The sequence below is a fragment of the Idiotropiscis lumnitzeri genome, chromosome 18 (genome assembly GCF_059441095.1).
Source record: "Idiotropiscis lumnitzeri isolate Australia: NSW breed Sydney's pygmy pipehorse chromosome 18, RoL_Ilum_1.0, whole genome shotgun sequence".
NCBI classification, from domain to species: domain Eukaryota; kingdom Metazoa; phylum Chordata; class Actinopteri; order Syngnathiformes; family Syngnathidae; genus Idiotropiscis; species Idiotropiscis lumnitzeri.
This window is the reverse complement of record NC_142408.1, coordinates 664,504-690,239: the sequence shown is the minus strand read 5'-3', so window position 1 is coordinate 690,239 and position 25,736 is coordinate 664,504. Positions and strand designations below refer to the sequence as shown.

Genomic DNA, 25,736 nt, shown 5'->3' with positions numbered 1-25,736 from the left:
TGACAATCAATTGATTTATTAGAAAAGAGCGCCCTCTGCTGACGACGGACATAATTCTCCTCTTTGAATAACAAGTATGAAGCAGAAATCGGTAGCATAGATGTAGAAAGGTAACGAAATTATTAATTGCAACCACACACACACACAAAGAAAAGAAAAACAAAAAAGGTTAAAAAAAATAAAAAAGAAGAACCTTTATATTTTTTGGGGTATATTGTAATCGCACCAAGAAAACCAAAATGCGTTCCAATTATTGCGGAGGAGAAGCAACGCTGTGTATTATAAAATGCATCATATTTAATGAAAAGTACAATGCATGAAATGATTACGTGCCATTACAGTAAACGTGTCATCAAATTTGAGTAGAATTTCATGTTAGCACATGATTGACATCCGGTACAAGCGTGCTGCTCTGTTAATGCACTGAAAATGCATACACAGGCACACACACAAACAGCCACACACTCTTACACTCACACACACAATTTCTTCTTCTTCCACTAGAGGGAGTCAACGCCATGCTGGGTGCTGAACTCTTGGAAGTCTTCAGGGATGGTATCTGATAAGAAGAAAATGAAGATTTGAAGATTTGGCTTGCTTCATCAGAAACAGACTTTCTGTCTTATAATTTTGGGGAGGGTAACTTGGTTTTTTTTTTGATCGATAAAATGTCTCCACCTTCCTAAAGGAATAAAAATCTCGAAAAGCAAATGTGGGACAAGAGCAAGCGCACGCTTACCATTGCAGCGATATCTCAGATTGGACCAGATGATATTTTCCTGTGAGAAGCAGAAGACGCCAAGTCGGCCCCCCCTCATGGTTGTATCGATGGTCACGCCCGAGTCAGCCACCAGCTCGGACCCCTCGTAGAAGCGGGCCCTGTCGTGACCCGAAGAAGAGCCATTTTCATTAAATAGGAACGGGGGGACGGCACTTTCCCTATCGATTCATTAGGCTGAGCTCTGACGCTAACAAAAACAGGAGCGTCCGCCAAGAAAAAAATGTGTGGAGTTCCGTCACCTGATGTATCCAACCTGCGGGCGGTGCTGCAGATACCAGCGGTAGGACACTTTGTCCTTCCAGCCCACGTTGCGGGGGTCCTTCCACAGAAGGCGTACTTGGTCTTGGGTGTCCCCGGTATGCCACAGCGAGTTCCGCAGGTGCTCCCCGGGACCAGATCGGGATTTCACGGCCTGGCGGAGAAAGGCAAGAGTTAGAAAAAGGTTCTGGCGCGAACTTTAAATGACGATTGGTTTGGGAACGGCGCAAGCGAGCCGTCGGGACCGCCGACGAACAGACCAAAGATGGACTTCTCGCTTGTTACTCGGCAGAGGTCGTCGATGGCCGGTGAAAAAGTCCGAACCTTGAGTTGTATGCCCGGTTCGGCCACAGCCCGGAAGGGCGTGGACTGCCAGTACGTCTGCTCCGTTTGCTTCCACATGACCACGTAAAAGGACGACGAGTCCTGGTAGCCAAAGATGAAGCCGGCGTAGTCGTCGTCCGTCACCGTGTTGACGTGGAAAGTCCCCTCAAAGTCCACGCCGCTGAACGCCGTGTAACCTAAAGTCGGGAAGTTCTTGCGCTTTTTGCCTTGGCTGCATTCTGGGCTCAACTTTGAAAAGGATGCGCTTACCCACAGCCAGACCCGGATCGCTGTTCATCGTCTGGACGATTTCCATTCCCTGAGGTCGGAGCAAAGATCCGCTCGATATCCTCCACGTTTTTCACACGGTTTTGCAATTTATCGCTAAGCGTTTGGTTTCAACGGAGCGTACCTGGTTGAGGACCACCCAGTTGGGGTCAATCTGAGCGTCGCCCTCGGGGTCCAGCACCACCGTCTGGAAGGCCCTGAAGTCGGTCAGAGTCACCTCGGCGTTTTCGGGGCAGTTGTCGATCCGGTCGACAATTTTGTCCTGGTCGAAGTCGGACTCGCAGATGTCGCCCACGCCGTCGTCTGAGGGGGGAAAGGAAAGAACGGAGAGCGCAAATAGCCCCAGATGATCGTTTGTCCTCAAAGTGCTGTCATGGTCCCAAATTTTTGTTTGGCCGCGCCGCCACGTACCGTTGTCGTCGATCTGCTCCGGGTTGGGAACCAGCCTGCAGTTGTCCGGTCCGGGCGGTTTGCTATCCGGGATGCCGTCGTTGTCGTCGTCGTCGTCGCACTCGTCGCCCAGGCCGTCTTTATCGGTGTCCAGCTGCGAGCTGTTGATGACGAAGGGGCAGTTGTCTTTGGTGTCCTGGTGGCCGTCGCCATCGCTGCACCAAAGAAGCTTTTCAGAATTTGCCAAATCTCATCAATATTTCACTTGAGGAAACGATTTCTTATGCCCTTGAACTTGTTGTCCTAATTGACCTGAAAAGTTTGAAGTCGTCATGGTTTGGATGGCGGAAAATATCAATTTTATTGTGGAAAATGGAATTTGGACAATGTGATAAACGGTTCGGCAAATGTCCTCGATGAGTTGATCGGCTGAAAGTTGGAATCGGTCGAGAAATGCGGCACGAGAAGGCAAAACATCTCTGAATGCAAAAAGTTTGGAATTTGATTGAAAATCACCAAATGTCCTTGGATTTACCTGTCTTGGTTTGTGTCACACGAGTCGCCCACAAGGTCGTTGTCAACATCAGACTGAAAGATATGAAATGACATTCGGCCCATGACATCACTTTTGTTTTGTGTCTCGCAAAAAAAACCAACTTGTAGTTGTGCTTTAAAATGTATTCTCTGTATTTTGACGCCACAGTAATCCATTTTGATCGTTTTTCCAGTTTTCTCAAATAATATAGCATCAGAATCAGGTAAATTTGTCTCCCAAAGCTGCTTTTTTTCGTTTTTTTTTTTTTCTTACGAAAAGTATTTCAATAAGAATACAGAGTGGTCAGTTGAGCGGCTGACCTGGTTGGGGTTGGGGATGTCGGGGCAGCTGTCGCAAGCGTCTCCCACGCCATCGCCATCGCGGTCCCGCTGGTCTGGGTTCCGGACCAGCTGGCAGTTGTCCAGGAAGTTTTTCAGGCCTGACGATGAGCAAATCCATTAATTCTTCAATCAGTCAGTCATGTGAGTGTCATTTATTCTCACATACGCATTGTTCTTTCCAAAGGACAGCTACTTTGCTGTCAATCGTTTGACAGATTTCTTCTGATTGGTGTTACGTTTTCTTAAAAAAGCTTTTTTTCCCCCAAATGTCATGATTTTTTGTTGCATTTTTAAAGGGAATATTTTAAAAAAAAAGTCCTTCCCTAAGACCTGTCATACAATGTTTTTCTATTTATACATATTGAAAAAAAAACTTCCAAAAATTACGAATTAAAGCAGTGAATTATTTCTATTCAAACTGTGTGTATTTTAAATAATTTGTCTTGCTTTCAGTTTAGAATAGCGAGACTTTTATCATTTCTCTTTTCATATGCAGCAAATCCATTTGGAAAGCAAGCGAGTGCAAGAAGGGTGCAATTTGTAAAGTGACCACTAGGAGATGCTGTTGCACTGCACTTGAGGCACACTTTGTTTTGTTCTCTTTTGAAAGAGAACTCATGCACGCGCGCCAGCAACAGCAGGACAAAGGTCATTCAGATGCAAAGGAGGTGAAGTCTTTCCAGTGCTTTGGGGCTTCCAAGACGTAATCGCGCTGTTCACTTTGGGGTCAGAGAGGCAGAGGCGCCAATAGTCCTCATGTCACGCACGTAAAAGCTAAAAATAGACCATTGCCGCTTATGCAACGAGAACGTCATCGTCAGTGGTGACGTCGCTTGTCTGTCTTTTGCGTACTCAAGTGAGCTGTAGCTTGGGGGGTCTGTAAAATGAATGATTACATGAGATCATTTTTAAAACTTGCATCAGCCTTCTTACCAACAAGAACCGCTGCACCATTAGCCATACTAAACCAATTGCTGCTTCCAACCAAAAGCGACATTTGCAGCTCCGTCACACTTTTGGGGTGTCCAGGCGTGACATTTGTGTGGTCAAACATTTTCACCGTGGATAAAGAACCGATTTGCAGCCTAAAATGTCTCGGGGCGATGTTCAGCGCTATTGGCCGCGTGATTGCCTTCCACCGCGAGCCTTTCTGGTCATATGAAAAACATGTTGGAGATGATTCCGCTCGTGTTTTGTGTTTGTGAGCAAGAATTAAAGTCGCTTGTCACTTTGAATGAAAAACAGACACAAGAGGCCTTTGAAGAATTGCAAACACCGACCGCGTCTTTTTCGGAAGCATCTCGTCTCTGTTGTGAGTGGAAGCCGTGCGCAGAAGATAAAGATCATTTTGAAGTGAAGACGATTTGATTTGGTTACGTTCCTTTCCAATAAATCGGGTCATGGATAACGAAATGAAACGTAATCGTTCCTTTGGGATTTAGGGGCGCACATTCACGTGCAGATTATGAAGGGGTCCTCGCAAAGAATGAGTTGGAGCCAAAACATTTGAGGAGCCCTGGATTTACCGTCTCCGTCCTTGTCGTCATCGCAGGCGTCGCCTTTGCCGTCGCCGTCCGTGTCCCTCTGGTCGGGGTTCTCCACCAGACGGCAGTTGTCGCAGGCGTCGCCGTGCGTGTCTTTGTCGCTGTTCCTCTGGTCCACGTTGGGCTTCAACCAGCAGTTGTCCTGCAAGCCGAAGCGGCGCTCAAGCCAAACTTTTTTTGCGTTGAAAACATATCGGGAGGAATGGCGACCTGCTCGTTGGGAATGCCGTCGCCGTCTGCGTCGTCGTCGCAGGCGTCTCCCTGCCCGTCTCGATCGGCGTCTTCTTGGCCGGAGTTTGGAACGAAGACGCAGTTGTCCTATTGAGACGGCAACAAACTTGATTGATTTTTTTTTGCTTTTATTTTGTAAGGATTCCGTCAGGCCGGTTCGCTCATTTTGCTTTTCTGGCAAGTCGGTCATAATTCCTTTGTTGGTCAGCTAGTCGAGCAGTCACTTCGCGGTCGCAAAGAATGCGCGTAACGAGTCGCTGGATGGGCGGCAAGTAGGGAGGTCTTTCTTTTTTTTTAATTAAAAACAAGAATACATGAATGAGGTCGGCACGTTGTCTGACGGTGAGTTCGCCTTGACCCAACATTTGTGTGTCGCTCCGTCGTTTAGTTATCGGGTCAATCACGTCATCTGTTAGTTGCTCGATATGAAGTCGCCAGTTAGTCTGTCGGTGACTTTCAATTGGTCGGTCGGGGAAGAAGGTACGCCCCAAGTTAGTCGGTTAGTAAGACGGTTTTGTTTGTCGGACTGACGGACGAATTGATCTAATCTCGTTGAGTACAATGATTTCCGATTTTGATTTTGTTCATTTCACGGTGAGCCAAAACCTTCGACTTCAGCAGGTCGTTTTCTTCGTTAGTCTGCATGCTTGACAGCTTTTCGGCTCAGTTGTCCCGTTTGCTACTTGATAAGGTCAGTCGCTAGTTTGCTGGTTCGTGAGTCAAACGTCAGTCGGCCGCTTGGAAAGTGTGCGTGTGTGTTGGTCGCAAAATGACCTTTCGACATGACGGGTCTTTACACTTGAGTTTCTCATCAGGATAGCCGTCAATGTCGGTGTCTTTCCCGCACAGGAATCCGTTCCCCGCCCAGCCGATTCCACACTGAGAACACGGCGAGCCGCGACCATCGGCACGTTGAAGTGAAATCCGATCGCGAGCGAGCGGGCCGCACCTGGCAGGAGACGGAGCCGTCGCGCTCGGCCACGCATTGCGCATTGACGTCGCAAGGGTTGGTCGGGCCGTCGGCGCAGCTGATCTCGGGCTCGCAGCCTTTCACTTGGTCGCCCGTGAAGCCCGCCTTGCAGCCGCCGCAGCGGTACGAGCCCTGCGGGATCCCAAACACCTTTTGGCTCACTTACCTGCTGCGGCACAACATACCGCCGTGGTCCTGCGAAGCCTCACGGGTGAGTTTTGACAGATGGAATTGGCCGCGCAGCCGCCGTTGTTTGGTCCGTTGCACTCGTCGATGTCGTCGCACACCTGAAAGAAAACATTTTATCCCCCAAGACCGGCGAAGCTGCACCGAGCCGATACGTGGCGGCCTGCCAATATGCCGTCAGCTACCTGTTTGTTGGTTTGAGCGAAGAGCGCTCCGACGCCCTCTAGTGGCGGGCCGGTGTAGCCCCGTGGGCAGGCGTCGCAGCGGAAGCCGGGCGCCGTGTTCACGCACTTGACTCCAGGGAAGCAAGGCTTGAACTGGCACTGCAAGAAAGGACGAGCACCGCGGCACGGTGAAACTCTTCAACGGAAAACAATCCCGAAAAGCCCACGCCGTCGCTTTCGGGAGACGCTTGAATGAAAATGTCCTTTCCGATGACGACCTGAGAGCTGAGAATGACTGCGGAGCCCTCAAAAAAGACGGACTCCAAACTTATTTCGTGTAACCAAATGCGTCATAACGTTACGGAACTTCAATCGACAAAATAATTCATTTTGTGTTTGTTACGAAATGTAATCTCACTGCAAGCAACGTTCACGAAATAGCACGAGCGCACGTGATCGAAAGGAATTTCCTGCGTGATCTTTCCCGTAACAATATCGCCTTTCATGAAAAACAAACGACAACTTTGAACCGTAAATTGTGTGCGGTTCATTCCGGTGTCATTTGTCATCCGAAGGCACGTCACCTTCAGCTCGCTCCATGTTTGGATTCAAAACAAATCCCGTTCCTGAGCCTCACGCGTCCTCGCCTTGCCGGCGCCACGGCGGCTAATTGTTGTGGCTCGCTACACATGCAATATTCATGAGCAGGCGCAGAAAAAGCGCAGCGGGCTTTCATTTCTTCAAGGTCAAGGGCGGCTCATTTGCATGCCGGCGATAAGCGACCTCGTCCACGTCGTCGCAGTTGAAGCCGTCTCCCGTGTAGCCGTCAGGACAAGGCCCACACTCCACGCCGTCCGCCGTCTCCCGGCACGTCCCGTGGCGGAAACACACGCCGGGCCCGCACTTGGGCTTCACCGCTTCGGCACCGCCCAGACCTTCGGACGACAACCGTCCCCGGTTGAAACGCCACCTTCTACGTCGACGGCGGCCGAGGTCTTACCGCAAGCCTGACACTCCGAGATGGTGTTGGTGAGGAAGGAGGTCTCTTTCACCTGCGAAGACGCGGGTCAGCTCAACGAGGGCGGGGCCAATTTGCCCCTCAGAGAAGTTGTTACCTGCTGGATGAGGATGTCTTTCAGCTCGTTGATGACCTTGGTCAACTCCAGCATCTGATTGGAGAGCTGCTTGGTGTTGACGCCTGATTGGACAAAAAAATTGGGCTTGAGGTGAGGTCCGGCGGCAAATGTGGGCAAGAAAAGGACGAGCGCTTTGAGTGGAACGGGAGATCGACTTCAAAGCTGCACGCCAGGAAACTTCTCAAATGCAACTCAGTGGCTGCTTGTCGGCCCATTTTCTTTTGTGCACTTAAGAAGACTAACTTGCGAGAATGTCACTCACGGTGGTGATCGCTGACGGGGAAAAATCGGCCTCTGGAAGAAAATTGCTCCAATTCTAAAGCACAGCTAGACCGATAAGCGGGCGACCCGTTACTTGAAGTCAACAGTAGGACGCAAGCCCATGTTCTGCGTATCAATAACTCAAGATTGGCTCACTGGGTTTCCTCTTTCCTTCAATTTGAGTTACTTTCAAGCGTGTGGAGTTTGCGTTTTTGCCCTCATTTTTACCCAAGGTTTGCACGGAGTCGCTTTGCTGGAAGTGGCAGTCTTGCAAAGACGCAACGTTCTCAAAGGTGTCGCCGACCACCAGCTTCAGCTCGCGTAAGCCGTCCTGTTGGCGTACTTTAGTGAGACATCTTGCCAACATCCACAATCATTCTTTGGGACGGACGGGGTGGGCGGCACCCACTTGATCTTTGTTCAGCATGCTCTTCAGCTCCACCGTGCCGTAGCCGGCCGGCAAACCCTGAAAGGCGGCGGGGAGATCCCGCACCGTCTCCACCAGCTTGCAGTCCAGATGGAGGTCCAGCCCACCCGGACCGCCCGGCGGCTGGAGTCCCTTCAGGTGGAACAAGAGTTTGTGGACGTTGCCGTCTGCCAGCACCAGATTGTTGAAGGTCACCGAGCTCGTCCTCTTGTCGGTGCGAAGGTAGCGCAACACGGCTAAGGGCGACAGCAAACGCAAGAGCGGGACGTAAACATCGACGAGAAAAGACCAAACGAGAATGAGAAACGGCGAGTGGATGCGGCGCAATTTCCAAGTTATTATTATTTGAGCTGCAAACGTGATCGGATTTGAAGCCAAGACACGAAAAAAACAGCATTCAAATGAGATCCATAGAAATAAGTGGCATCGCATTTGTGCCGTTTGCTTGGAGACAACATGAGCATGAAAGGTTTAGATGAGAATTAAAGTCACAAAGGGCATCCATGCGCGCTTGATCGCAGTTACGCAACGCTTATTCAGCGCTCGGATTCGTTTATGATGTTGGCACATTTGCATTCATAAACGCCATCAATGCTGATTTGGGAAGGCTGCCAAATCGGCGTCACTCGCCGTGGCTTCGGATACACGAGAGGTGTTACGATTAATCGAGTCCTCGTCAATTAACCAATCGTTATTTCGGATCATCGATTGGACGACTCGCTCAATTCAAACTTGTGAAAAATGGTGGCAGTAAATCGAGACGGGGGCTTCTCGTTACCTTTGTTGAGTTTGCCCATCACGGTGAACTCAAAGTATTTGCTGTTGTCCCGCGGGTTGTACAGGCCGAAGACCGTGGTGCCGCTCTTGGGCTGCAGTTGGACGGAGGCCAGGAGAAAAGCCTCGTTGGCCCCCTGCGCCACCAGACCGCCCTGCAGCAGGTCGGGCAGGCAGTCGGGCGAGGTCAGAAGGTCATAAACTGTCCGCGCGGATACGAAAAGAAAGAAATTCAAAAGCCAGCACATACACATTCGGTCACACCATTTCAATTCATGTTGACCCCCCCCCCGCCAAAGTTTGAAGAAAAGAAATGTCATTTTATCGTTTAAGCGTTCCAACGTGCGCTGGCGTGTCGTTCACATCGAAGACGAGACATTTTTAGGGCTGTCGTGGTGAAAACGGCAGACGGAGTCCACTTGAGCTGGCAGTTTATCCTTTAATAATGTGGCTTCGGTGCGGGCCAAGTCACTCCAGGACGTGGAGTAGGTGCGTGTGTGCGTGTGCGCGTGTGTCACCATCTGCACACATCATCAATGCATAAGCTGCCGAAAAGCAGACGGCGGAGGCCCTTTATCGCTCGCCGTCAAAATCGCCCCCCCAAATTGTCCCTCGACCCGATGAAGCGCTCGCCTCATTGCCGCCCAAACTTAGCGAATTCCCCGTTGTGTCGTTTCCTCAAGAGAAGAATTCATTTGGGCAACTGTTCACAATTTAGGCGGAAGGAACTCAGCTAAGTGAGACGCGTCCATTTTTCTCGTCGTTGCTGTTGATTGGAGTCAGATTTTGAAATGCTGATGAGTTCCTTGGGGGAATAAAATGAATGTGAAAAGGATTCACTTCCCCAGATGACATCATGAGCTTATAACAACATGCACTTTAGTGAGACGTGATCTAAAAATAAAAATGTTTGCAAGTTTGGTCCGGGCACACCAAGACTTTGTTCCACAGCCAAAAAGTCTGTTTGAGCATAATTAGCGCAAATATTCACACGGAATGGATGATTTCACATCAAACGGTCCCGATTGGACGTTGGCAGATTCCGAGAGGGAACGACGGACAACGACGGTATGTTTCTTGGAAGCGATGGACGTTTCATCAAGCGGACGCTTAATGGACGCCATCATTCACTCGGGGGATTTGTAAGCTAGCTCCTAAACCGTAAACACCTTTTTGTCCTCTCTCGGAGCCTTTGGACTTGAAATTGCTCCAAATTCCCGCTGGACGTGGTCAAATGTAAAATCCCAATGGTGGAAAGCCTCAGCCTGATTAAACATCTGATCAAAGTTGGCAAAGGCTGACTAATCGATTCTTGTCAACTTGGCACTGAATCAAACAAAAGTATTTGAGATCGTAGATGAAGAACATGTTCAACATTTACGATTGTCAGCGGCGAACGTTTTCCAAGCGTATTGCGGAGGGTTTTTTCTGACTTTGGCCACAAGGGGGCGCAGTGTAAAAATATGGCCGCATTATCGGTACTTGCGTTGTATTTGACAACCGTTCTGTTTCAAGTCTCAATCAGCGAGTCAACTTGGCCCGATTTGGTGTTGAACGCTTGAAGGATTTGCCACATTTACATTTTCGAAATGACTTTGATCGCACTTTACAACACATTTCTTAAGACAATCGGAGACATCTGGTCATCGGGCCTTTGCTGATTGTGATCGCCAATGAAAGAAAAGGTTCAAATTGGCTCGGTCGTCACGACGTCCTCCCTTTACATGCAAACAACACATTTTCTCTCCCGCAGGCTGACTTTGAAGTGAGTGCGCGTGCGTGTTTACGTGTGACCTGCATTGGTCACCATCACATTGTGGCTGATCACTTCCATGTGTGCAACTGAGCCGGGAGCAAATGTTTAAATAATAAAAAAAAAAATGCCTTCACCGCAACTATGAAGAATTTGTTTCACTTTTCACAATTCCTTGTGTGTTGGCCGTTCCTTCATATCAAATTCCCCTTTTTTTCTGGGCTTCTGCGTCATCCATAATGCAGCGAAATCCAACAAAAACGAGTTCGAGTGCACGCCGGCGGAGCGGCTCGACCTTTCTTTGTCGTCACGTTGTCGTTAAAATGAAACGAAAGGTAACACGCGCTGAGCTCGTAAATGATTGCTGACTCACCTAAAGCCTGGCCTCTTACGTACGAGCAAAGTTGCAGCAGAAGCTGTGAGGCCACCATCGCCGCGCTCCACCGGCCCATGTTGTCGGCGTCCCGAGTGTCTGAAGAAAGTTGTTGAGAGGAGTCGCACCAGGGGAGGGAGGAGGAGGAGCGTCTGGGAAAGACACAAGTCAAAGGCTTTCTTTTTTATTTATTGAGTTTTTTGAAAGACCACCCCATGCGGACTCAAGTGACTGCGGCTGCTTGCGCTGGCTTCTTGGAAAACGTACTCGGCGTTCCTTGACACCTCATCCATGTCTCCACACCCACTCATTCTTCACGCCATCCCAAAAGGAAAAGTCAGGAAATGAGGCTCGGTCCCAACAAGATTGCCTCCAGGTGGTCAGGACATCTGGCAAAGGTGAAAAGTCTCGCACAACATTGACTTTGGACTGATTTTTTTTTTAACTGCTAAGCACAACTAATTTGCATACCGAAATAGAGTGAAAGCTCGATTTAATTAACCAAAAGGTGAAAGGGCTCATCCATTAGAGCCGCGGCCCACAACCAGCGGGCGCGGCTGTCCGCCCCAGTTGATTCTATTATACAGTGAAGTGCTATTTTATGGGGTTTTTTATTATTAAAAAAAAATTTAAAAAATGATGTTTTGCGGGCTTTAACGGGATTATACATTTAGATTAATTTGTAAGGCAAATGACGTATAGAATACAGAATGAATTGAAAAAGTGACAATTGTCTAGCCTTGACATTTTATCCTGACTAATTAGGCGCACAAATGAAACAATAAAAAAAAAAAAAAATGCGTTCCTGAATTCGTAAACGTGTCCAGCAGAAGAATAAATAGTAGAAGATGAGTCAGAGTTTCCTACACGTCGGCCACAGGTGTTCAGTGTGGGAAGATTTAAAATCAAAATGTTTGGGTTTTCATGTACATGACTTTTGCTTTTTCGGCGTCAATTATGATGGAACCCTAAAAAAAAACGTCGGGATGAAGTAATTAAAACGTGAAAGTATGTGGAAAATGTCTATATGATAAACCGCTGGACATTCACGCACACGCGCGCACGCGCACACACACTTCTGGCAGGCGCTGAAAACCGCACAACCAATCTGAGTAAAAGTCACAAGGAGAAAAGACAGGATGGATGTTTACACTGTGAGCGAACGTCTGGCAGCTAATCACACTTTTACAAATGATCTCAAAAAAAGAACGCGAGTCCAAGAGCGAGCATTTCTTGACTTAACAGGCAAGAAGACACCTTGGCCTCCCTCGGCCAATGCAAAGAAAAGAAAATCCGCATGAAGCGGGACAATTTAAAATAAGTCACTGCATCGCTTGCGTGACCTCAACAGAAACAGATTCAAAGCAAAACATCGACATCATGCTCACTTTTTCTTATCATTTAGCAAATAAATAAAGCGTTTGAGCAAAGAAAGTATTTTGAGTATTTGCAAATAGCGGCGGCTCAACAAACGTCAAGAAAAAAAAAAAAGAAAATTCATAGAAAATGTTAAAAAATGTCAGTTAAACAAACACCTAAACCTTCTTTAAGATGCAAAGACGATGAACACCATTGAAAAGTACAAGCAAAGATGAACAAAATAATCAAAATCTAAATAAATCGAACACTAGAAGGCTGAAATGAGATAAAAAGTGCGCTCGTTTAGGACACACCCTCCCAGGTGTGCCCAAAAAGCTCAAGAAAAAGCCAAAGGAAGAACACAACGGATCCATTCGACTTCAGCTTTCGCTTCCGATCACAACAAACGCCGACTTGGCGAACGGACGTTCTTCACGACGGCGTTTAGCGCAAAGTAATAACGCCGTTAAGCCGATATACTTCCCGGGATGTTTTTTTTCTTCCTCCAAATCAGCACTTTGGCTCGACTCGACCGGCGGCCCGGCGCTTGCAAACCCCGCGGGACGTCCGAGTCTTACGAGCGTCGTACCTGAGGGAGGTTCCGTAAGAACCAGCAGTCAGCGTCTTTTTGTGGTCCCAAACAGCCGACAGGAGGAGACCACAAATTACAGCGTTACTTTTCAGACCAGACTAAACGCTGGAGACAAACTGCAATTTCAGGATTTACTGGAAAGGCCTCACAAAAGCACTCGCCAGGGCGGGCGGACCTCTGCCAAGGCTTCATAGTTTGTCACCTGTCAATTCCGATTGGTCATATCGTCAAATTCATTCCTCAGCCCGATTGGAGGAGATGGGACGGATTGGAATGAGATTGTTCTAAGCTGCATTTACACTGCTGCCAAATGGAATCTGGAACAGAACCGGTTCCAATTTTTAGTAGAATTAATATATGCATAAATATTGGATTGAAGTGAGATATTTTGGAATATTGTAAACCACGGGAACATTTTAATTCTCCTAAATGGTACAAGTATACATATATGATTTTTTTTTTCCCCCTAATGCGACGAACGGGCTACTGATTTGCGCAAGCATATACCGCCGGCCTTATGGGCAAAATACAGAAATCATGCAGACAAAAAAACATGTTATTGGTGTAATGTCGACCAAATGCTAAAAAAGCTTTTTTTCTAAACTTTTGCACGCGCACGTGGTGTTGCCGTGATCTATGCTACATTTGTAGCATTTAGCTTACAAATACGTACTCGCCAGTCTCAAATTTGTACTCGACTTTTGCAGTTTCACGCTTCTATAAAAATAATTCAAAGAAATAGGAATAAAAAAAATGATTGCAAATAAAACAAAAGCTAAATAATTGAATGAAAAAGAGCCCGTTAAACACAAAGAAGTTGGCTAGATTGACTCCGTCTATTCCATCGGCCTTCGCGTCACGTCTGCAGAATCACTCAAAACGTCTGCGGTCGGCGAAACTCAAAACGCTTCTTCTCGGAAAACGGCAATAAAGTTGAGAGATTGACGGCACGGTACGATGCGACTCTCCGTATCGTCTCAAAACAAGATTGTGGTTTGCGCCCTTTGATGATTCCACCATGTGTTGCCATCTGCGTCCATCCGTCACGCCGCCGTCTTTGTTGCTTGCCACCTGCACGCAAAATCATCTTGACCGGTCGCATGGGAATCAACTTATTCGACACCTTACACCACCCCCCCGCCGCCGCCCCCGACTTAACGTCACGACTTCTTGACTAATTCTGCCTAGCGACACCGGGAAGAAGTCCAGCAGACAGAAAAAGTGTCAAGGCAGAGCCAAATAACGCAAGCAGTGTGCGCAATTGATTCTTCTAGCAGGTGTGCGGGATGTTGCGTCTTTGGGACGTGAAAAACATCGGAACATCATGACTGTAACTTTTTTTCATATTAAGATGTTACATTTTCAACAAAAACAGTTTTTTTACTGATAAGACTCACATTTAAAAAAAAAAAAAAAAAACCTTTTTTTTTTTTTTTTTACTTTTAGACTTGCATCATGAAAAACGGTTTGCGACCATTAAATCTGCTTTAACCGTTTGCAACCTAGAAGGAAAACTGACAAAAATTCAACATTCACTACGCTCGCAAAGACTTGCACATGTCCGCTTCTGAGGCAGATACGACTTTGTCGTAAAAAAAAAAAATAAATAAATAATAGGAATCAAATTGGGGAACATTTAATATCGTTGTGTTCCAACTTCAATATGAAATAAGGAGGACAGTAATGGTATTAAGAGATGGGTGAGGTACAAAATGCAGCGCCAACTTTGGCTTCAATGCTCCAGCGTATCGCTCTCCGGCTGTACATTTCTCTGGGAAAGGCATTAGCTTACGCCAAGGCAGGAATTGGCGAAAAGTGCTGAGCTCCCGCGACGTCGCATCTCCGATATCCTCACTTTCGCACATGCGGCTCGCTTCCGTCCTGCTGAAAAGCTCACCGTACGCAGCGCTAGCGTCTTATTGGTCATCATCAAAGGACGCACTCCCACAAGGTCGACGAGAATCGCTATTACCGAACATAGCCCACGCTTGGAGCTCTTTGGAGAGCTCAAATTTATAGAGGCGTAGATACCAAAGCCAACTCGGTGCGATTGGCAAACAGAGTGCGGCCGTGCTTAAACCACAATTTTCCAAAAGTTTTGGATGATTTCAAATTTTAGCAATCTTCACGGACAGAGCAGATGGTGGTCGCACAGATGACATCGGCGTGCATCAAAGCCATTGTAGAAATCAATTGATAGAAAGCATTCATATGATTCTTATCATCAAGTCAGCAGTGTTCACTCCCACAACAGCGCAAACACCAAATTCTAACGGTGCCCGTCGACAAAAATACAAAAAGTCCTGCACACAAAAGTCGGGCCGTTGCAACTTTTCCATCCAGAAATGACATCATGCAAGCTTTTTATTGCGTACCCGCAAAGTGTTCCGATAGCGTTGAGCTCCCGACTAAAAAGCTTCCTGTTGCGGTGAAACACGTCAGCGTGGGAATGGAAGGTGGGAATGAAAACCAGGCGCCTGCTCGCTCAACTTGTTGTTTTTTTCGATGGGGTTGCATGGTCAGCCAGAGGCCGAGACGCCATCACGTTTTTTCCTTTTAATATTCATGTTATTACAAATGCAGAATTATTCTCTTATAACAACACGCACACACAATATTATGCCATTATTCCTGTAAAAATGATTTTTTCCCCCTCCCGCAATATAAAGGAATGATTCCTTTTTGTTTGTAATTTACAGCTTTTTCCTGTTGTAAATCAACATCCAATTCTTAATTCTTCCTCGGACTATTTTCTAGCAATTTTTTTCTTCCTCCAATAATATAACTTCTTCCCTCCTAGTATTACAGAAGTATCCCAGTAAACAAACTATGTCGTAATATGATTTTTTTTTTTTTAAATTGAATCTTTACAGCATTCTTCCTGGAATATGAGCACTTTTATAAAATCACAATACTATGGCATTAGTCTTGCAACGAATAATTCAACCTTTTCTCACAACATTCCGACTTTATTGTTGTAATCGCAACTTCCCGTATTATTTCTCGTAGTCTTACTAGAACTAAATCATTTTAATCTCTCGAAGAAATGTGACTTTATTCTCTCAGGAAAGGCTTCTCGGAGTTTACGGGGAAGCAATAAAAGGTCCGATCTGTCTGGTCAGAGAAAGAAGAAGCTTGTTAAAAAAGAGGCGGAGGCCTGAAGTGTGGGAAGGAATGACAAATGCAGATGGTAATCACAACAAAAAAAAACAATGAAGAAATCGGGTTGCTTTCGTCAGGATTAGGCGAAAATATATTTGTGCCATCTACTGTGGTGCCTGAACATACAAGGTACGTGGCTTTTCCACATACCCGCCGTTATTTGTTTGCTTTCATGCCTTGACATTTATGAGAAAAACGTAAGATGCTCGTACAGCTCAACTCAACTCATTTCACAACAAGCAGAAGTTCGGCAATTGTTAAAAAAAAGAAAAGAAAAACGCTTCAAGATGTTTAATGCCACTCCCCAATGAAGTTTACTGTCAAACTAAACATCAAAAAATGCAATGTACCAATGCAAACAAGCAATGTGAAACGCCATAGACGGGCAAGTATTAGCATCGGTGATGCTAACACATGCAGCCGACAATATAGCAATTCTATGAAACAATATAAAAAAAAATGGATGAGGTTAGTTGCAAAACATTTCTGCGAATGTGTCATATGTCTGAAGTCTACTGCCCCCAGGTGGCTGGAGTGCGCATACCACAAGGAGCAGCACAGCAAAATGTCAAATTCTTTACGTTTCATTTAAGGGTCTTTTCACTTCTAATTGGTATAAACGACAAATTATGGAGTGCTATTTTCTTTATTTAAATACATTGAAAGACTTTACTGCATGTTGGGTTTTTTTTTACCAGATGTTTGGCATTTCAATTCATTTTAATAAGGAAAGATGATTTGAGATGAGATTTATTCCCGTAAATTGCTGTTAATTCCCAGTTCCCTTTGAAGCTTCTCAGAAGGTTTCAGCAATTATTCCAGTACACGGACTGAATAAAAGAGTTTGGAGGAGTGATGTTTAATGCGATCGCCGTTGTCTTTGTGGAGAGGTTAAACATTGAATTGGATTAAGGGACCAAAAAAGTACATGCGCACCAACATTGACTCCCGAAAAACTACACGTCTGCTTTAAATACACAAGAGGGACAGGAAAAAATTGATTTTAGCTGTCATTACTTGTGACAAATGACAGATTTGTTTTTTCACCCCCAAGGTTGTCTGAAGGGCCGGCATATATTATACAGACATGGTGTCCTCTTTTTTTTTTTTGTGTGTTCTTTTTTCCCCCTTGTATCAGCTGGTCTTCTCTCTGATTAGTCTTTAGAGGCTCAAGTGACCTCAGCATGACTCATTTGCCAGCCCCAACCAACCCCCTCCCCCCTTTAGGGCCTAACAACACGGCTACACGCACACAAACACACAAAGGAGGTACTATGGTGGCGACCTTACTGGGGAAGGGGCTAGCTTAGCCTGGAGCTAATGTCACAGCGTGCTAGTCGTGGAAGCGGCCAAACGTTTTCCAATGTAGATTCTAAAACAAAAAAAACATAAAAAAAAATAAAAAAAGAGAGAGAGAGGGGGGGGGGGAAAGAAATGATTATTATTAATATTGTTACCGGAACAGCGTTCCCGACAAGAACAGAAAGGAGACAGAAAGTTTGTAAATGGAGGTCCCATTTGAACTTTGAGACAAACTGTAAACTGCGTCATGCCTTGTTTTGTTGCCGTTAATTGGGACCAGAAGCCCCCGCAAAGGAGAGTATTATCATGATTTATTTTTGTTTTGAATTTTTATTTGGAAGGGATTTATACGCCTCTTTTGCGCCCTGGTTACCACCCAACATGGTTCCCAACCTTCTAAATAAAAATGCAAAATGAAGAAGAAATACTCATTTGCAGGCTGTCAGACAAATTTTGAGCGACAAGCCTACGACAAGATAAAGTTGACATTTTTTCTTACCTTAACTAGAAACTGCAGTGCATTTTAGCCAACGGTCCTTGTTGATGTTATTTTGCAAAGCGAATATATATATATATATATTTACAGGACAAAAGTATGGAGACAAGTCTCCAAGAAATGCGGCTTCCACAAAGCATCACACGCTAAGTAAGTGGTGTGTCGCGTGGGTACCCGATGCCCAGCGTGAGGAGATGCGAGGCCAGCAGCGAGGGGACGAGAACGAGGAGTGCGTCGGAAGAGAAGATTCCTCTCTTCTTCATCACCTCTGTCTTGCGAACGCTGAGCGAGCTCAATTGCTTTGGATGCTGAAACACCAACTCTCTGCGTGACACCGGCAAAATATCATGTCAACGGCGTTATCCAAGGAGGAAAATCGTTTTCAGATCACTTGCTGGCCGTTTGTCATACTTTTGGTTGTGTGCTTCCGTGACAAAATAAGAACAGAATAAAAAAAAAAAAAAAAAGATGACCATGATTTTCTTCTTACTTGGGCGGCATGTTTTCAGGCCTGCTGGACCAGTCCCAAACCCAATCAGGGTCGACTCTCCTGTCATTTTCCTCCTGTTCACGTCATCACAAAGATCACATGACCGATCCATCTCGCCATATTTATCGAGCAATTTAGCTAGCTAGCTAAAGCTGATGGCCAAGTTTGGCAAAGCTAGCGAATGTTGATTTTTTTTTTTTTTGTCAGGATTCGCTCAAGGTTGCAAACGGTTACAAAGAAGAAAAAAAATTAAAAAATCCCCAAATAACTCAACATTTACTATGTTTGCAAACGTTCGCCGCTCACAGGGATACGGGCTCAACTCGATTTATCTAGCAAGCTAGCTCGCTACGGGATATCGACAGCCGCTAGCAATTTGAAAAGGCAAATTTGTACCTGGATGGTGATACAGTCACTGTCGGGATCACTCGGAGGTCCGGGGGAGCCGGTCGACGGCGGGGGACTGCAAACAGACATTCTTGCTCAGAATTGACACAAGCTACGCCAAAAAACATCTTGCGTGCATTCGTTTTCTGAGACGAATCCTGACTTTGACGGTCTTGTGCTCACCTGCGCTTTGTTACTCCGTGAGGACCACGCCCACTTACTCACAACTCGCTTTGAACCCGCTTGACTTTTGACCACGACTCTTTGCATCGCATTTCGGGATACGATTGCAAATGCTGATTGGCTGCCAAGGTTCTCAATGCAATTTGTTCTCATTAAGCCGTGTTTTTTTAAATTGTCTTTTGCCAAGTCTCGCTTTTGGATCGTACTCACCCCCCAAAACAAAGACAATAATATGAAGGATGGAAAGAATGCAGTTCACAATCCACCCAAAACTACAGCCGATCGAAAACGTGTTCACGTTCAAGATGCTCCGGCCGACGCATGCGATGTCGCGCACCATTACAAATATCATGGGGAGATTAAACAGTGTCCGGGGTCCATGTGACACTTCATCTCTCTCCTCAGCAGACTCGGACCACAAACTTGGTGCACCTTGAGACCACCAACAGGCGGCCAACAGAAGGACTTTGGTCTTTGTTGATCGTAGTTGCCTGTTACTGCAATGCTAGCGTAGCTTATGCTGACGTGTGTTTTACATACATTCCGATTCTGATTGAAAGAAACGTCAAAAGACACAGAGGAAGCGCTGCAAGAGAATTTTCCAAGGCTTTCGACGTTAACATCGGACATTTCTGCTCAAACTATGGAGATCAGGTTTGACGCGCGTCGTGACGTGGAGACGGGTCGCCACCTGTCTCGCTTCCTCTCGCACTCCAGCTGCGCCTCCAGCAGGATCCTCTCTAGCTCTCCCTGCAGGGCGGACGAGATGCTGTCTTCCGGCCCCGTCAGACTCTCGCTGCGGCTCACCGTGGCGATCAACTCCTCCAGTTCAACCCAGGAGCCTGAAGGCGGGAAAACACACACAGGAAACAAAATTGAAATCCTTATGACTGCACTTGAGTACATTTTACGGGTATTTTGCGCCGCGTAAGACTGTCCAAATCATCGTTCAATACTTCCATTTTAGGATTTATTGCAATGTCACGCAATCGCAATATTTGAACTCACTTCATTCTCGAAAATAACAATTTTGACCTTTAAAGTTCCAGCGCTGTTCTTGTCATATAAAATTCTGTTCACATAATATTCAAACCCTTTTCTCACAAAATTATGAGTTTTATTGTAATATTTCAGTTTAGTTCATTTTCAGATCTCGCTTGCATAATATTTCAATTTGACTCTTTAAAGGTTCCTTGTTTATTTCATCTTCTTCAAAATACTTTTAGAACGATGCAACTTTACTGGAGTACAATTCCAATTTCTTCCTTGCTTTCTCTTCTGACTGTGGCGTTAATATCGCTTGGCCGCTCAGATCTGCTTTTGAATGCAAGCGGAGCGCCACTGAGAGCCATCAATGAAAATCAAATGAACACACACAGCCATTAAAGGACTGAATGGACACAAAAGGTTCATGTGGTTCACACACGCGCATGCACATGCACGGTGGTGTTGGTGCACTGCTCAGCAGTAAGCAGGCCTGACAGCATGCTCGCTTACGTAAGATCTTATTTCTGTTGGAGATTAGCCATTCAGCCTCTTACGTCCGCCCTCTTGTTGTTTTTGCACAACATTGACAGCCAATGGCAGCCCTCCTCCACTTACGTGATGTCGTGTGCGTGCGTGCGTGTGTGCGTGTGTGCGTGCGTGCGTCATGACTGAGCACAGAGTAGAGCATAGAAGGGAGGGAAGAGGAATCTGTGCCATTGCCCTAGTTTGTCGTATTTTTTTAATTTTTTTGGTGCCTACAGAGGAGATTTATGACATAACCGCTTTGCTGATCTTTCTGCAGCAATTCTTGTGCTGCATTGCCGCGTTGTTGTGGGACATCAAAGACCTTACGTAACTCAATGAACAGGTTCACTCTTCTTTCTGAATAGATTTTACGGCAGCGGATAATGAGAAATGTTGGTGGCAGGGTTTATCAAAAAAAAAAAAAAAAATGTGTCCCAGATTTATCGACCAACTAATGAGGATAAATCTGGATTTCTTTTCAGGATTTTTGGGGCAATTTAATGAGTGAAGAAATTAAGTGATGACATTTGTTTATTTTTGCAAAAGTGCTTTAGATTTTTTTACGTGATTTTAATGAAATGAAGTAACATTCTGGTTCCGTTAGCAGTCTATATTGTAAATGGATGAATGGGCGGCTCTCTTTAAATGGAAGGTCGGTCTCTTGTGGGAACAAAAAAAGGCCGCAAAAAGGGCATGTGCCAGTCCACAAAACCAGTAGCTGGCCAGTCCAACAGTCGTCATTAGTGGCCAGCCAAGTGTAAAATATATTTCAACATAATTGCGAAGAATTGGGATTTTCCAAGTAAGAAATTTCATTTTAAATTCTAGCCTGATTTGATTCAAACAACTCTGATTGGTGTTGGCCAGCGAGGTTGCAAGCGAGCTATAAGCGGCGAGAAATCTTAATTGGCTTACGAAAATGCACGTCGGTGAGTCAGCGAATCCGTTGACACAACCACGGCGTCAAGGGTGGCAAAAGTACCGTCGAGACATTATCTTCATGACATTTTGAATTCATTAAAATATCGACTGAATAATTTCAAGAATTCAAATTGAGTGTTTCAAGTCGTTTGAAAAAATGTGCATAGTTGCCGGCATCATTGGTGGCAACGAGATCAATATATCGGCGCTCCATTGGATTATTTCTTTTTCGGACGAGAATGAACTTTCACTCTCTTGAAAATAGATTTGTACTTTTTGCTCTCTAACAATCTTCAATGGTCGTCTCTAAAAGAATTTCCCAAAACTTTGTTGTCACTCGATGAGCAATTTGTGATTGGAATTTCACCACGTTATCCTCGTTACATATTGCAATTCTATTTTATTCTTATTGAATGACACAACATTTTCCTTTGATGTTACACTTTTTTAAACCTCTCATATTGTTACAACCAAAATATTTTCCCACAAATTTGTATTCAGAAAAACACAACAAGTATGCTTGATTTTGTTGATATTACAATTTTTTTTGTCTTGATTTGAAAGTAGGTCTGTCTGATGAATGGGAGAGCATCACTCACCGTAGAGGCTGTCCTCTGGTGTCTGCTGGCCGGACATGTTTGGGTCTCGCAGGGACGCCGGGGGGGGCCGTGGGGTGGGGGGGGGCTTCCTGGAGGAGGGCTACAAGAGACGCCGAGGAACGACTGATTCCCCCGCGGCAGCTTCTCGCCTGGTGGAAGCCTAAAAGTATCAAAATAAAAACGGTCCCCGTGGCTGGACTAATCCACGCTGGCGCTGGCGGCAGACTCCTCCCCCTCGCCTCTGGCCACGTGTCAGCCTGGACGAGGTAAACAAAAACAAGCTTACCCGAAAAATACACGGACATTCGTTTCAAGTGAAATGACGCGACGGCTTTTGAATCTATGAATGAGCACAAGTTGTACACCGGCAGAACCGCTGCTAATGAGTTACATCATTTCTTTGGAGACGGATCAACATCAAAGAGTGACATAACTCTCGGGATTTATTTACATTTAAAAGCCGAACAAGGAAAGGGTCTTCTAGATTATATTTGCGCAGGGTTCGATCGCGAGGTTCATCGTTGGAGGATTTGCCGTTTGATTTATTTATTTATTTTTCCATATAGGGCAGAAAGACAGAAGTGTAAAAGGACATCTTCGCAGTATTGCCGTCTCAAAATGTCTGAAATTATATTCAATGTCTAAATATGCTTTTTTTCAAGATTTTTTGGAGCGAAATCGGTTTTTAGGTGGTCAAAGAAAAACCAATCTCGGTACGTTATCTATCGGATGTGTTTCCCACGACACGTCAGGGGAGCTGATCTGATTTCAAGGACGTAAACAAACAAACTGCTTCCAGATATCCTTTGGAGTATCTTAGAAATGACTCATTTAAGAAATAACGCAACAAATCTCCATCATCCACACACCTTTCATCGATCCATCCGTCCAGCAAGATTTCCTCCAGAGAAACAAGCAAAACCCTCTTTTACCATCAATTACTACTTTCCGTATCAGACGTGACAGTGGCGCCATTTTGTGGCATCTTAGGGCATTACAACACGGAGCACAAAAATTGTGAAGAGGGAAGTTTTTCAACCCAAAAACAGGCGGTCAATTATTTTGCAAAAATAAATAAACAAATCCCGACTTTCTTTGTAAATTTTTAAGACGTTCTCGTACGACGGCTGACTTTTCTGAACACAATGTCCTCAAAACCTTGTTTTATTTTTTGGTCAGACTGCAAGCTCGTTTTGAGCAAATCTTTTTGCCTCCACCTCTGCACAAATGGGAGATTTTTTTCCCGCCCAATATTTTTCAACGGCACGCCCGTCGACCAGCAAGATTTTCTTTTGTCATCGTGGTGACATCATCGGCGAACGTCTGCCTACGATTCACGACTTTCTGCTTGACATCAGTATCCGATTCCATTTCATTATTGGGGAACGTGATTTCCATTCTCACACTTTTCCTCTCTCTCGTCACTGTGGTCTTGAATTCAACGACTTGTTTGGATCTGCGCCCATTCTGATGATTGTGAGTCTTTGTAATGATGCACATTCTATTCCTAATAGATTGCCATTTAGACATGGAGCCCTTCTGCCCACTTTTTCTTCGCATCTGAAATTCCCTCAATTGATTCTGAGCAAAAACGAGGCGCGTGTGAAGTGTAAATGTTGAACGCCCAGGAGATATGAAAACACAATCTGCACAGGAATGTTAATGTGATTCCGGTGGTGGAGGAGGTGAGGTGGGGGGGGGCTAACACGGGGAAGGTAGCGGCGAGGGGGGGGGGGGGGAGTGATCGCAGCTGATAAAAATGGGATCGGATGTCTCACTTGCGGAGGCGTTTAGGAGAAGATGTTATGTCGGCGCTGTCGACTCGTCGCGCTCCTCGGGTGACGGCGCGATGATGAAGAGGTTGACCGAATGCAACATGGAAACGACAGAGGAATCACTTTCATCTCAGAACTTCAGAAAAAAAATCCACCGGAACTAAAACGATCTCAAATTCAGAGTCTTTTTTGTGACATCAGCCAAACGCTTACATTTGTTGCGGATTTCCCCCCAAATTAATCGGAGTGGCGGCACGGTACAAAGGCAGCGGCGCAAAGTCAAGCTTTGTCCTCATAGACCACAACTGTAAGCCAGCCAGAACATTATTCACAAGCAACGTTTTAAGAAACGATTCAAAGCTCCAAGCGTGTGCCGAGATTCGACCAAAAACGAGGCCAGTGAAACTTCCACTTGAAAAATATGCTGGTCTCTCCTCAAACAAAATAAAAACAAGGAAGTGAAGTGAAGCAGCAACAATGCTGGCAACACGCTACATTTTTTTTTTTGCAGGCTACAAGTGGCATCTCATAACATGCTGTGCCATTGAACACAAGACAAGCTCGGCTCGTTGAAAGGCGCCCACTTCATTCAGCGTCATTTTAGTTTATTTCAACGCTAGTCTGTCAAAATGTCTTCACGGGAAGATGGTCCCCGGCACAAAACGACTTCCAGTCTTTAAGTCGGCCAGTCCGCACACATTTACGTCTCCTGTTTCGTGAACCGTGGATACAAAGTGGTGACGTTCAAACCGATTTCGATAATCCACGTCGCACTCGCTTGCTAAAATGTAGTCCTTGTGAGCACTTCCCTGAGTTGCAAATCAAACGATGAAAAAAAGATTTCAACTCGTGATGTTTTGCTCATGCTTGTGAAAAAGAAAAAACTGGCATGTGAAACCGTAAGGAAAAGAAATTGCAATGACGATTTTTCAAAATCGTTCAGTCACTTGGAAGAGAAGACAAGTCCCATTGATTGCTCTTCGTCTCAAGATCGCGTCTCCCCACTTGATTGCGAAATCGGCAGAGCTGATCATTAACGCCGATTTCTCTCTTGAACTCTTCCATGCAATCAGCCACGAGCGATGCAGATAAAGGTCGCCATCTGTTACGCTTACTTGAAGCTGAATTTTAGAAACAGCCAGTTTAGCAAAACATACGATGACGTAAATTCGTATGTGCTTGAGAATTGCCGAAACCGAGATGGCGCCTTCGATGGTTTCCATTTTTGAAGCGTTTTAAAACAAGATGGGCTTTTGATTCGTTGCTCCAATCCAAACCAAATACAAAAACAAGCGCTGAGGACTGATTCGAAAGAGATGAGGTGGAGCGTCTGCACGCCGGCGACTCCAACTGGCCAGGCCGAGTCACTACAGGCAAACAAATGGAGTCAGAACTTGGTTCACGTTGACGCTGCATTCTTTCCTTCCGCATCTGTCGGCGCAAACATCAAAACAAGCGATAGGAGAGCTGAAGCGCTCAAGTGATGTTTTCACGCGCCTCTCGATGATCCTCCCGCTCAGATTGGAGATATCTGTAAAATCATCCCACCTGTCTGTTCCCATCTGCGTTTCCTCCCCCATCACCTCTACTGTCTAAAATGGAACAAAAATGACTCATTGATTACAAACTTAAAAAGAAAATTAAAATGAAATCACTTTTTTTTTCCGATTGAAGGAACGAATCATTTCATCATAGTTGAGAAAAAAAATGGCCACTGGAAGGCAGCAAAATAGAATCTTGTAGACACAAATGAGCAAGCGTCGACTACTGGAAGTGACTCAGTAAGGATCAAGAAAACTGTATTTATGCGTTAGCATGAATATATTGTCAGTCTCGATGTGTTGCAGCAGCATTAATGTTTCAAATTTACTCCAAAACCGTGACTTATGCGAGCAACGTTTTTGGTTGTTTGTTACTGTTTTCAACACATGATGTGTAATTCTCCGTTTCTATTTTGATTGAATTCACATTTTTAACCTGGGCTGCAAAGCATTTCCACATTTACATTTTTGTCGGCAGCGTAACGGCTACATGCCACTTTGACCTCTGGGCTTCACTAATTAAGCCACTGTAATACATTTTAGAAAAACATGAAAGTCGTTTATTTCTCTAGATTGTCTTGCATTTTGTTTTTATCCAATACAATGAAACGTTTGGTCGTTTGTTCGCTGCCGCCTCTGCATTTATCTCCGCTTGACCTTGGTGTCCTGCCAAGCTCCTCC

At 45.5% G+C, this 25,736-nt stretch overlaps 2 protein-coding genes across 4 annotated transcripts; both read right to left on the bottom strand.

The window, feature by feature from the left end:
* Window positions 1-12,538, bottom strand: thbs4b (thrombospondin 4b). Of its 3 annotated transcripts, none has more exons than XM_088280870.1 (22): window positions 10,737-12,538; window positions 8,615-9,131; window positions 7,819-8,072; window positions 7,638-7,740; window positions 7,128-7,210; window positions 7,013-7,064; window positions 6,796-6,947; window positions 6,034-6,171; window positions 5,872-5,949; window positions 5,642-5,794; window positions 5,467-5,571; window positions 4,672-4,779; window positions 4,444-4,603; window positions 2,897-3,015; window positions 2,577-2,629; window positions 2,063-2,256; window positions 1,776-1,954; window positions 1,634-1,682; window positions 1,364-1,560; window positions 1,021-1,193; window positions 740-879; window positions 1-559 (listed from the first exon to the last, which is right to left on the bottom strand). In XM_088280870.1, exons 2-22 carry the CDS (start codon window positions 8,928-8,930, stop codon window positions 501-503), a joined length of 2,865 nt encoding a protein of 954 aa, XP_088136996.1. In that variant the 5' UTR covers window positions 8,931-9,131; window positions 10,737-12,538; the 3' UTR covers window positions 1-500. The 3 variants fall into 3 exon arrangements, with proteins under 3 accessions (XP_088136996.1, XP_088136997.1, XP_088136995.1); XM_088280871.1 differs by having other exon boundaries at window positions 8,615-8,812; XM_088280869.1 differs by lacking the exon at window positions 10,737-12,538 and having other exon boundaries at window positions 8,615-10,527.
* Window positions 12,539-16,125: 3,587 nt separating this feature from the next.
* Window positions 16,126-22,045, bottom strand: LOC148318805 (BCL2/adenovirus E1B 19 kDa protein-interacting protein 3). Its single transcript, XM_088280894.1, has 6 exons — window positions 21,740-22,045; window positions 19,399-19,549; window positions 18,534-18,600; window positions 18,138-18,211; window positions 17,822-17,971; window positions 16,126-17,221 (listed from the first exon to the last, which is right to left on the bottom strand). The coding sequence occupies exons 1-6, from the start codon at window positions 21,774-21,776 to the stop codon at window positions 17,173-17,175; spliced, it is 528 nt and encodes a 175-aa protein (XP_088137020.1). The 5' UTR covers window positions 21,777-22,045; the 3' UTR covers window positions 16,126-17,172.
* Window positions 22,046-25,736: the final 3,691 nt, after the last annotated feature.

Coding starts and splice junctions, on each gene's coding strand:
- LOC148318805 (XM_088280894.1), bottom strand. CDS start 21,776: ATGTCCGGCCAGCAGACACCAGAGGACAGCCTCTACG. Junction 19,550..21,739: donor ACCAGAGGACAGCCTCTACG/GTGAGTGATGCT, acceptor TCCCGCCTTCAG/GCTCCTGGGTTGAACTGGAG. Junction 18,601..19,398: donor TGCGAGAGGAAGCGAGACAG/GTGGCGACCCGT, acceptor GTCTGTTTGCAG/TCCCCCGCCGTCGACCGGCT.
- thbs4b (XM_088280870.1), bottom strand. CDS start 8,930: ATGACATTTCTTTTCTTCAAACTTTGGCGGGGGGGGGGTCAACATGAA. Junction 5,950..6,033: donor TCGCTCAAACCAACAAACAG/GTAGCTGACGGC, acceptor GTTTTCTTTCAG/GTGTGCGACGACATCGACGA. Junction 4,604..4,671: donor ACGGCATTCCCAACGAGCAG/GTCGCCATTCCT, acceptor TTCGGCTTGCAG/GACAACTGCTGGTTGAAGCC.